The sequence below is a fragment of the Heterodontus francisci genome, chromosome 23 (assembly GCF_036365525.1).
Source record: "Heterodontus francisci isolate sHetFra1 chromosome 23, sHetFra1.hap1, whole genome shotgun sequence".
Classification (NCBI taxonomy): domain Eukaryota; kingdom Metazoa; phylum Chordata; class Chondrichthyes; order Heterodontiformes; family Heterodontidae; genus Heterodontus; species Heterodontus francisci.
The window spans coordinates 6893495-6906196 of record NC_090393.1 but is presented as its reverse complement, the minus strand read 5'-3'; the positions used below and the strand labels follow the sequence as shown (position 1 = coordinate 6906196).

The window sequence follows — 12702 nt, the reverse complement described above, 5'->3', positions numbered from 1 at the left end:
TTGTAAAAGGGGACTCTATAGTTAGGGGAACAGTGTTTCTGTGGTCGCAGACGTGATTCCAGGATGGTATGTTGCCTCCCTGCTGCAAGGGTTATGGATATCACCGAGTGATTACAGAGCATTCTGGAGGGTGAGGGTGCACAGCCAGAGGTCATGGTCCACATTGGTACCAACAATATAGGAAGAAAGAGGGATGAGGTCCCGCAGGCTGAGTTTAGGGAGTTAGGAACTAGGTTAGCAAGCAAGACCTCAAAGGTAGTAATCTCCGGATTACTCCCAAGGCCACGTGCTGGTGAGTATACAAATAGGAGAATACACCAAATGAATGCATGGCTGGAGAGATGGTGCAGGAGGGAGATCATCAGATTTCTGGAGCATTGGGACCAGTTCTGGGGAAGGTTTGCTGGTGCTGTTGGGGATGGTTTAAACTACCTTGGCAGGGGGATGGGAACCTGAGCGCAGTTTCAGATAGGACAATTTCAGGGCAGGGAACAGTTGGCAGAAAGTTAGAGAGTGACTCTGAAAGACAGAAGAAGCAAAGGTTAAAAAGTGTGCAGCACAGGAATTTGGCAGTGTTAAAAGGTGTTTATTTAAATGCAAGGAGTATAGTAAATAAAGCTGATGAGCTGAGGGCACAGATAGACACATGGCAACACGATATCATTGCTATAACAGAAACTTGGCTTAAAGAAGGGAAAGACTGGCAGCTCAACATACCTGGATATAGAGTTTTCAGGCAGGATAGAGAGGGTGATAAAAAAAGGAGGGAGTGTAGCATTATTAGTTAAGGAATTAGTAACAGCTTTGAGGAGGGATGATATGCTAAATGAATTATCAAACAAGGCCATATGGGTGGAGCTCAAAAATAAAAAAGGGGCAGTCACACTACTAGGAGTGTACTATAGACACCCAAATAGTGAGAGAGAGGTAGAAGAACAAATATGTCGGCAGATTTCTGAGTGTAAAAAATTATAGGGCAATAATAGTTGGGGGTTTCAACTACCCCAATATAAACTGGGATACAAACAGTGTGAAGGGCACAGAGGGCACAAAATTCTTGAACTGTGTTCAAGAGAACTTTTTTAGCCAGCATGTGACAGACCCAATGAGAGGGGGTGCAATTCTAGATTTAGTCTTCGGTAATGAAGCTGGGCATGTGGATGAAGTAACAGTGGGTGACCATTTTGGAGACAGTGACCATAATACAGTTAGTTTTAACATAATCACGGAAAAGGAGAAAGATAAAACAAGAGTAAAAGTTCTAAATTGGGGGAAGGCAAATTTTACGAAACTGAGAAGTGACCTGGCAAAAGTGGACTGGATACAGCTACTTGAAGGAAAACCATTGGGAGGCATTCAAAAGCGAGACACTACGGGCACAGTGTAGGCATGTCCCCACAAAGATAAAGGGTGTACTGCCAAATCTAGAGCTCCCTGGTTATCTAGAAACTTACAGGGTAAGTTAAAGCAGAAAAAGAACGCTTATGATGATCACAAAAAAATTAATACTTTAGAAAGCCTAGAGGAGTATAGAAAGTGTAGGAAATTAGAAAAGCCAACAGAGCACATAAAAAATTATTGGCAGGTAAAATCAAGGAAAACCAGAAGATGTTTTATCAGTACATTAAGAGCAAGAGGATAACTAAGGAAAGGGTAGGGCCTATCAGAGATGTTCAGGGAACTTATGTGTGGATGCAGAAGATGTTGGCAGGGTTCTTAATGATTTTTTGTCTCTGTCTTCATAAAGGAGAGGGATGATGCAGACATTGTAGTTAAAGAGGAGGAGTGTGAAATATTAGATATGATAAGCACAATGAGAGAGGAAGTACTAGAGGGTCTGACATCCTTGAAAGTGGATAAATCACCAGGGCCGGATGGATTGCATCCCTGGATGTTAAAGGAAGCCAGGGAGGAAATAACGGATGCGCTGAGGATCCTCTTCAAATCCTCACTAGATACAGGCGAGGTACCGGACGACTGGAGGTCCGCGAACGTTGTACCATTGTTTAAAAAGGGTACGAGGGATAAGCCAAATAATATAGGCCGGTCAGTCTGACCTCGGTGGTGGGTAAATTATTAGAATCAATTCTGAGGGACAGAATAAGCTGTCACTTAGAAAGGCACAGGAATAGTCAGCATGGATTTCAGGGAAGGTCATGTCTTACTAACTTAATTGAGTTTTTTGAGGAAGTAACAAGGAGAATTGATGAGGGTAGTGCAGTGGATGTGGTCCACATGGATTTTACTAAGGCATTTGACAAGGTCCCGCATGGCAGACTGGTCAGAAAAATGAAAGCCCATGGGATACAGGGGAATGTGGCAGGTTGGATCCAGAATTGGTTCAGTGACAGGAAACAAAGGGTAGTAGTCGACGGATGGTTTTGCGAACGGAAAGCGGTTTCCAGTGGTGTTCCACAGGGCTCAGTGTTGGGTCCCTTGCTGTTTGTGGTATATATTAATGATTTGGACTTAAATGTGGGAGGCATGATTAGGAAATTTGCTGATGAAACAAAAATTGTTTAGTTAATAGTGAAGGGGATATCCATACACTTCAGAATAATATCAATGGTTTGGCTGAGTGGGTGGAAAAGTGGCAAATGGAATTCAATCCAGAAAAGTGTGAGGTGATGCATTTGGGGAGGGCAAACAAAGCGAGCGAATACACAATAAACGGGAGGATATTGAGAGGGGTAGAAAAAGTGAGAGACCTTGGAGTGCATGTCCACAGGTCCCTGAAGGTGGCAGGACAGGTAGATAGAGTGGTGAAGAAGGTATATGGAATGATTTCCTTTATTGGCCAAGGTATAGAATACAAAAGCAGGGACGTAATGCTGGAACTGTATAAAACACTGGTTAGGCCACAGCTGGAGTATTGCATACAGTTCTGGTCACCACATGACAGAAAGGACATAATTGCTCTTGAGAGAGTGCAGAGGAGATTTACAAGAATGTTGCCAGGGCTTGAAAATTGCAGCTATGAGGAAAGATTGGATAGGCTAGGGTTGTTTTCCTTAGAACAGAGGAGACTGAGGGGTGACTTAATTGAGGTGTACAAAATTATGAGGGGCCGAGATAGAGTAGACAGGAAGGACCTGTTCCCTTAGAGGAGAGGTCTATTACCGGGGGCACTGATTTAAGATGATTGGTAGAAGGATTAGAGGGGCCATGAGGAACAACTTTTTCATCCAGAGGGTGGTGGGTGTCTGGAATTCACTGCCAGGATTGGTGGTGGAGGCAGAAACCCTCCATTCTTTTAAAAGGTACCTGGACCTGCACCTGAGGTGCTGTAACCTGCAAGGCTATGGAACAGGTGCTGGAAGGTGGGATTAGATTGGGCGGCTAGTTTTCTCAGCCTGCATGGACATGATGGGCTGAATGGCCTCCTTCTGTGCTGTAATTGTTCTATGGTTCAATGATGTATGTGTGTGTGTATGTATGTATGTGTGCGCGCGCGCGCGCGCATATGTTGGGGTGTGTGTGTTTGTTGGTATGTGTGTCGGGGTCAGTTGGGTTGGGTGTGTGTGTTGAGGTGTGTGCGCACGTGAAACTGTATAAAGTTTGGCAACTTATAGATTTTAAAATTCTCATCACTGCTTTCAACTCTCTCCATGGCCTCGCCTCCCCATCCCTTTCTCTGTAACCTCCTCCAGCCTTACAACCTCTGTGCTCCTCCAAGTCTGGACCTCTTGAGCATCCCATATTCCGTCCTCCACCATTGGCAGCCATGCCTTCAGCCGACTGGGCCCTCAGCTCTGGAATTCTCACCCTAAACCTCTCCGCCTCTCTTGCCCTCTCCTCCTTATGTGACTCAGTATCTTATTTTGTTTGACGATCATTCTTGTGAAGTGCCTTGAGATGTTTTCACAAAGTTAAAGGCGCTATATATGAATACAAGTTGTTGTTGTCTGTCTGTCTGTACATGTTAGAACTTGTAACAAGGTTGGCCCTGGAGGGCAACAGCAGCCATGGACTGTGCACGTCAGGGGACTTTGTCCAGGCTGCCTCTGGAGGTCAGGGGTCATGTTCTGAGCTGACGCAGCTCTACCCAAGTCCCCGCTCACTGAGGTTGCTGGCTCCCCTTTGACTCAGCCAAATTTTTTTATTCATTCGTGCGATGTGGGCATCGCTGGCTAGGCCAGCACTTATTGCCCATCCCTAATTGCCCTTGAGAAGGTGGTGGTGAGCTGCCTTCTTGAGCACAACTGATTAGCTTGCTAGGTCACTTCATAGGGCGTTTAAGAGTCACCCACATTGCTGTGGGTCTGCAGTCTCCTGCAGGACAGACTAGATTTCCTTCACTAAAGTACATGAGCGAACCCGGTGGGTTTTTATGACAAATCAGTAGTTTTATGGTCACCATATCTGATACAAGCTTTTTATTCCAGATTTATTCAATGAATTGAAAATAGTCATTTGGTAATATTGCTGAAAATAGAGACATTTTGTCAAAGCTTTTTGTCTTGTGAATTGTCCTGATGAGTGCAAGATGAAAAGCTTCGACAAAATGTCTCTATTTTCAGCAATAGTCGATGAGTTAAATTTAAATTTCCTAGCTGCTGTGGTGGGATTTGAATCCATGTCTCCGGATCATTAGTCCAGGCCTGTGGATTACTATTATCATGTCATAATCCTCCACACGAGCATATTCACTGTTCACCTTTGTCCTTCCAAAAACCTCCTTTGATATATTGTTTGCTCATTGGCTGGCAGGTTCAATTTAAAGAGCCGGTCTTTTCTGGTTTCCCTGGAGCTTTCTGTGAGTGATTTGCCGTGAACATCCACTTCGTACGATGGAGAATGGCCCTCTATTTAATTAGGGAGTGTGTTGGAGAGCACCTGAACTGTGAACTACTTTGAAAGCTTCTCAGATCTCCCTGCTTTCTCACTAAAGTCTTGCTAATTTCCAATTCCTGGCTATACAACAAGGCCCCGGGAGTTGCTGAGAAGGGTTTTGCTGCTTACTGAACCGCACTACAGACAAGGAATTCGAGCGCACTCATTCCTGGGTGCTTGGGAGGGGAGAGAGTGGTGAGTGAACCATAGAATCATAGAAAGATTACGGCACAGAAGGAGGCCATTCAGCCCATCATGTCCATGCAAGCTGAAAAAACTAGCCGCCCAATCTAATCCCACCTTGCTGCACCTGGTCCATAGCCTTGCCGGTTACAGCACTTCAGGTGCATGTCCAGGTACCTTTTAAAAGAATTGAGGGTTTCTGCCTCCACCAATATTCCTGGCAGTGAATTCCAGACACCAACCACCCTCTGGGTGAAAAGGATTTTCCTCATGTCCCCTCTAATCCTTCTACCAATCACCTTAAATCTGTGCCCCCGGTAATTGACCTCTCCACTAGGAGAAACAGGTCCTTCCTGTCTACTTTATCTAAGCCCCTCATAATTTTGTCACCCCTCAGCCTCCTCTGTTCTAAGGAAAACAACCCCAGCCTATCCAACCTTTCCTCATAGCTGCAACTTTCAAGCCCTGGCAACATTTTTGTAAATCTCCTCTGTACTCTCTCCAGAGCAATTATATCCTTCCTGTAATGTGGTGACCAGAACTGTACGCAATACTCCAACTGTGGCCTAACCAGTGTTTTATACAGTTCCAGCATTACATCCCTGCTTTTGAATTCCATACCTCAGCCAATAAAGGAAAGCATTCCATATGCCTTGTTCACCACTCTACCTACCTGTCCTGCCACCTTCAGGAACCTGTGGACATGCACTCCAAGGTCTCTCACTTCTTCTATCCCTCTCAGTATCCTCGCATTTATTGTGTATTCCCTTGCTTTATTTGCCCTCCCCAAATGCATTACCTCACACTTCTCTGGATTGAATTCCATTTCCCACTTTTCCACCCACTCAACCAAACCATTGATATTGTTCTGGAGTCTACAGTTATCCTCTTCAATATCAACTACACGGCCAATTTTTGTGTCATCAGCAAATTTCCCAATCATGCCTCCCACATTTAAGTCCAAATCATTAATATATACCACAAACAGCAAGGGACCCAACACTGAGCCCTGTGGAACGTCAATGGAAACCGCTTTCCGTTCACAAAAACATCCGTCGACTACTACCCTTTGTTTCCTGTCCCTGAGCCACTTCTGGATCCAACCTGCCTCCTTCCTCTCTATCCCATGGGCTTTCACTTTACTGACCAGTCTGCCATGCAGGACCTTGTCGAATGCCTTACTAAAATCCATGTAGACCACATCCACTGCACTACCCTCATCAATCCCTCTTGTTACTTCCTCAGAAAACTCTACAGTGTACAACCACTGCACCTTAATGGTGAGGCCTGACGCTTCCATGATAATGGGCCTCAGACTGGTTCTGGGGGTCGATTAACAGCCTGGGGCAAGGGGGGGGGGGTGGAGATGTTGGTTGGTGGGGGAAGGGGAACAGTGGCCAAGGAGGAAGAGCAATTGCTGTCTGGGGAGGCAGGAGGGGAGGAATTGGTGGCCAGAGGGTGGGGGAGTAGCTTGCGTTCTTTTAATAGAAGTCAGGAAGAGCACTCCTGCTTTCTCCGGAAGCTTCCCGAAAACGACAGGGTCCTTATCTCCAGAGCACAGCCCGTTCCAAGGCCATTGATGATTGGGGGCCCAGGCAAGCTCCTATTAGGAGTCCTCCAGGGAATTCCCCCCATTGAGAGTCTTCCAGGGAATCTCCCCCATTGGGAGTCCTCCAGGGAATTCCACCCCATTGGGAGTCCTCCAGGGAATTTCCACCCCCTCCCCCATTGGGAGTCCTTGCTTTCCCAAGCTCTGTGGGTACAGCAGGCTGATACACTGAATGAGTAGCATAAAAACCTCTTAATGGACTCAAGTGGGTTCCATTGTTTCGGGGAGATGGTGGGGTTGGAAACACTACAAACTTTCTGGGGTGAATGAGGGGGAAACTGGGAAACTCTACCCCTTCACTCCCAGTGGCAGGCTGGCACCGGATTTACTTGCTTCCCAGGGCAGTCAGGAGGTGCACCCACAGCAACATGGCTGCCTGCCAGCCCCATGCATATTAGGGTCTTTCCTGCTGACCCTGGTGGGCTCAGTCTTGGAGGGTGCCAATGAGCCTGATCATGGGAGAGCTCCGCAGAGTCTAGGGCTGTTATTTTGAATGATGTTCAAGGTTTGGAAAAAGTATTATTGAGGCGAAGTACATGTGAAGTATAAATCATTAGGACTCTCTCCGTAGCTGCAACCACACAGAACATTGAGGCAAGACCACATTGCCTTGACCATTCCACAAACTGCTGCAAAGGTCTCATATGCATCATTAATAGCAAGCTGAGGGATTACTCCTTCCTCAAACAAGCCTGACCTCTGCCCTCTCGTCTCTCATATCTCCTGTTAATGATTTCATTATGTATTCAAGCCTTGCTGAGTGAAAGACTGTCAGTGCAGTGAGCGGCCCAGTCAGAAATAGAACTTGCATTTCTGTAGTACCGTTTTAGAATTTGAATTCATTTCTTTAAAAAAACTCTGTAAATAAAATGCCAGCAGCCATTAAAAGTGATCACAAAGCTGTTTGATTGTGACAAAAACTGCAATGGTCCTTTAGGTGTCAGTCAGGTGTCAGTGGGTAACACAATCACCACTGCGTCAGAAGGTTGTGGGTCCAATCCCCATTCCAGAGACTTGAGCACATAATCCTGGCTGACAACAATATTCATCCTGCAATCAACATCACTAAAACAGATTATCTGGCCATTTTCACATTGCTGATTGTGGGATCTTGCTGTGTGCAAATTGGCTGCTGTGATTCCTACATTACAACAGTGACTCCACTTCAAAAAGTACATCATTGGCTGTCAAGCCTTTGGGATGCCCTGTGGCCATGAAAGGTGCTATACAGATGCAAGTTTTTCTTTTCTTTGTTCAATGTCAGACACACAACAGCCAATTTGTACACAGCAAGATCACACAAACCGCAATGAGATAAATTAACATATAATCTGTTTCAGCTATTGGTTAAGGGATAACTATTGGCCAGGGCCTGGCTGACAATCCCTATACGGTACTGAGGGAGTGCTGCATTGTTGGAGGTGCTATCTTTTGGAAGAGATGTTAAACCAAGGCCCCGTCTACCCTCTCAGGTGGATGCAAAAAGATCCCGTGGCAATATTAAAAGAAGAGCAGGGGTGTTCTCCCTAGTGTCCTGCCAATATTTATCCCTTACCTTTACTGTTGTAATGTGGAAAATGCAGCAGCCAATGTGCGCACAGCAAGCTCCCACAAACAGCAATGTGTTAATGACCAGATCATCTGTTTTAGTGATGTTGATTGAGGGATAAATATTGGTCAGGACACCACCGGGCACAACTCCCTGCTCTTCTTCAAGTAGTGTCTGTGGGATTGTTTACATCCACCTGTGAGGGCAAACCGGGCCTCAGTTCAACGTCTGAATCAAAAGACGGCACCTTGGACTGTGCAGCACTCCCTCAGTAGTGCAATGGAGAGTCAGCTTTGATATTTGTGCTCACATCTCTGGAGTGGGACTTTAACCCACAATCTTCTGACTCAGTGGTAACAGTGCCACCCACTGAGCCATGGCTGATGCAATAGTAACTACACTTCAAAAATACTTCATTGATTTGAAAGTATTTTTGGATGTCCTGAGTACTTGAAAGGTGCTATATAGATGCAAGTTCTTTTTTTCTTTAGGGAAGGAAGCCTGTTGCCGTGACATGGTCTGGTCTATATGTGGCTGCAGTACCACACCAACGTGGTTGACTCTTGACTGCCTCTGAATTTGCCTAGAAAGCACTCAGTTCTCTATCAAACTGATACAAAGAAGGTGGCAGACCAGCAACATCACCTTCTCAGGGTAATTAGGGATGAGCAAGAAATGCCGGCGTTGCCAGCGACGCCCACATCCTGAAAATTAATTTAAAAGAAACAGCTTTTCCACAAAATAAAACTCAACGCATTGTAAAGGTGTCATTTTGAATAGCTACAAAACCAGGTCTGTAAAAGCCATAAAACCTGAAGCAAAGACGAATGAGTAACATTGTAAAGAAAAATAATCTCTCTCAAAGGAATTCCTTCTCCTTCACAAATGACCCAAAGAGGAGAAATGTAACTTGCCGTTATACTTTAATGAGTCTTGGAGTGAATAACTAGCAGTCTATTAGATACAGGGATCGATACCTCTTTCTTAAATGAGTAATGTTTCTCTTTTTGCTTAAATTCGATTGGCTGAAGCAATTGTAAAGTGTCGATTCCATAACAGAAAGAAATATGAAATCCATAGTTCAACTGGCCATCTCTGAACACAGGCAACACATATCCGTCTTACTCACCCTCATGCCTAGTTCAATATTTTCTCCACCATAAATCTCCATCCCAGGATCAAGGAGACCTATTTCGCCAAAGTATTCACGATGAACCACAAATGAACAGCCAATCATTGCAGGTGTCCTGCCGTGTACAGAAAGAGGGGACAAAAAGAAGATTTAGAATCATGAGGAGATGCCATTGAATGGTTAGAATACTTGGGAACATTTTCAGAGCAATGGAGAAAGAGTTGGACAGTATGACACGAATTGAATAGCTCTTTCAAAAAGCCAGCACTAGTATGATGAACTGAATGGTTTGGAATTCTATGAAGTTGAGCTGTTGCATATAACTCTCCAAATTACAGGTTGTTTGAGCTGATGTGCATCAGCATGGAGTTTTAAAAAATATTATGTTTTATACGAACACAGAAAATGCTGAGAAATACACACAGGTTCATCAACTTCTATAGAAAGGAAAGATTCAGTTCACACTCGGGTACAGAACTTTAAGTAGAATTGATAACAAAAATATCTTTTTACTAAATTTATTGTTGGTGTGTTTGCTATAGCTTTTATTTTGCAAGCAGACATTCTGATCCTCCTCGGGAATTCAATGACACAACTGGTGTTCAGTTTTCAAACCACAACAATGTAAATCTCACTTCAGTGAACTGCCAAAATCCTTCAATAATCCCAATAGTTACCATGTCCTGGTCTCTTTTATTCTAAACTTCTGATTCAGATTGAAAAGAAATAGCTTGTGTTTTGAATAGAATACCAAATGTTGAAAGCTTTGATGTGATTTTAATTTTGTTCATGAAGAAGATTGGAATAGGTCACTTGGGTAAGAAAAACATATCAAACACAAAGGAAGAGAAAAAGAACTTGTGTTTATATAGCACCTTTCACAACCCCAGGAGATCCCAAAGCACATTACAGCCAATGAATTATTTTTGAAGTGTAGTCACTGCTGTCATGCAGGAATAATCCAATTAATAATTTTCTGACCCACACAATATTGGCTTCGCTGAGGAAGAGAAACAGCTATGTGATGGTTATTTTTTTACCTGATTTACATTGAGTCAACTGCATAGAAACAAGCTATTTGTCCCAACTGACCTTTACTGCCATTTATGCTCCACACAAGCCCTTCCTGCCTTTCTTCATCTCATCCTATTAACATAACCTTTTATTCCTTACTCCCTCATGTGCATATCTAGCTTCCCCTTAAATGTATCTATACTATTCAGCTCAACCACTCCCTATCGTAGCGAGTTCCACATTCTCACCACTCTCTGGATAAAGAAGTTTCTTCTGAATTCCCTATTGGATTTATTAGTGGCTATCTTATAATTATGGCCCCTGGTTTTGGTCTCCCTCTCAAGTGGAAACATCTCTATAGTTACCCGATCGAAACCCTTGCATAATCTTAAAGATCTCTATCAGATCTATCAGGGGCGGCACAATGGCGCAGTGGTTAGCACCGCAGCCTCACAGCTCCAGCGACCCGGGTTCAATTCTGGGTACTGCCTGTGTGGAGTTTGCAAGTTCTCCCTGTGTCTGCGTGGGTTTTCTCCGGGTGCTCTGGTTTCCTCCCACAAGCCGAAAGACTTGCAGGTTGGTAGGTAAATTGGCCATTATAAATTGTCCCTAGTATAAGTAGGTGGTAGGGAAATATAGGGACAGGTGGGGATGTGGTAGGAATATGGGATTAGTGTACGATTAGTATATATGGGTGGTTGATGGTCGGCACAGACACGGTGGGCCGAAGGGCCTGTTTCAGTGCTGTATCTCTAAAACTAAAGATCATTCCTCGGTCTCCTTTTTTCTAGAGAAAAAAGCCCCAGCCTGTTCAACCTTTCCTGATAGTCATAACCTCCCAGTTTTGGTGTCATCCTTTTTGCACCTTCTCCAGTGCTTCAACATCCGCAACTGTGCACAATACTCCAAGAGTGGTCTAACCAAAGTCTATAAAAGCTTAACACAACTTCCCTGCTTTTCAATTCTATCCCTCTACAAATGAACCCCAATGATTGGTTTGGTTTTTTTTAAAAAGCCTTATTAACCTGTGTAGCTACTTTTAGAGATTTGTGTGTTTTATCCCGCGATCCCTTGCTTCTCGCCCTCATTTGAATTCTTATTATCTAAACAATATGTGGCCTCCTTATTCTTCCTAACAAAATGCACCACCTTGCAATTATATACATTTACCAATTATACACTCATCCGACAATTTTATTAATGTCTTCTTGTATTTTGTTGCATTCTCACACCTCCTGAATCTGGTGTCTGCAAATTTAGAAATTGTACTTCTGATTCCCAAGTCCAAACTGTTAATGTAAATTGTGAAGAACAGTGGTCACAGCACTGATTCTTGTGGAATACTACTTCCCACCTCTGCTACTTTGAATAACTACCTTTTACCCCTACTCTCTGTTTTCTGATTTGTAACCAGATTGCTGTCTATTTTGCTACTTGTCTCCTGGCTCCACATGTTCTGACCTTCGTCATGAGTCACTGAAGGTCTTTTGAAAATCCAAATATATTGCATCTACTACATTACCCTTGTCTGCTCTTTCTGTTTTTCTTACTTCTTCAAAGAATTCAATAAGGTTGGTCGAGCGTGAGCCGCCTCCTTTTTGAAATCCGCGCTGACTGCTCTTTATTATATTTTTGGTGTCTAAATATTTTTCTACTGCATCTTTGAGCAAAGATTCCTCCCACCGGCATTAAACTAACTGGTTTGTAGTTGCCTGAACATGCTCCATCTTTTTCAATATAGAATTAACATTAGCTGGCTGCCAGTCCTCTATGAAGTGCCTTGGGGTGTTTTACTATGTTATAGGCGCTATATAAATGCAAGCTCTTGTTGTTGGAGGTGTGTGATACCAGCAATTACTCATTCAGTCTGCCTGACACCATTAAAAATCTCCCTGTCCGACTCTGTCTTCCACACTAATGACCGTGAAACAAAATAAGAAATTCTGGATCTCAGACTAATAATACTGTCATTGCAGCAGTAACAAATGGAGCAGATGGTGTAATCTCCAGAGGGAATACAAAAAAAGGCTTCTGTCATCAAGCATCCTGCTGCAATTCTCAAGGAAAGGAATACATAAACAAAACCCCAAAATATTCTTGCCTTGATAATTAATAGGTAGCAGAAATATCGAGCTACTGGGCCATTATCATATCTCTGTTTGTGGGAGCTTGCTGTGCACAAATTGGTTGCCATGTTTTCGATATTATAACAGTGACTACACTTCAAAAAGTACTTTGTTGGCTGTAAAACACTTTGAGATGTTCTGAGGTTATGAAAGGTGCTATAGAAATGCAAGTCTGTTACTTTCTAAGACTTTTTGAGCCGTGTTTTCCGAAACCACTAAAGGTTTCAAATTGTCAGCCAAACTATTGAAAGGACTT

At 43.7% G+C, this 12702-nt stretch overlaps 1 protein-coding gene across 2 annotated transcripts in view; it reads right to left on the bottom strand.

Annotated features, from left to right (window-relative positions):
* Positions 1 to 12702, bottom strand: part of galnt9 (polypeptide N-acetylgalactosaminyltransferase 9) — a 321001-nt gene that overhangs the window by 136888 nt on the left and 171411 nt on the right. For both annotated transcript variants that reach the window (XM_068054617.1, XM_068054616.1), the window contains one exon: positions 9304 to 9421. In XM_068054617.1, coding sequence (XP_067910718.1) covers positions 9304 to 9421 — 118 coding nt within the window. The remainder of the gene's footprint in view (positions 1 to 9303; positions 9422 to 12702) is intronic.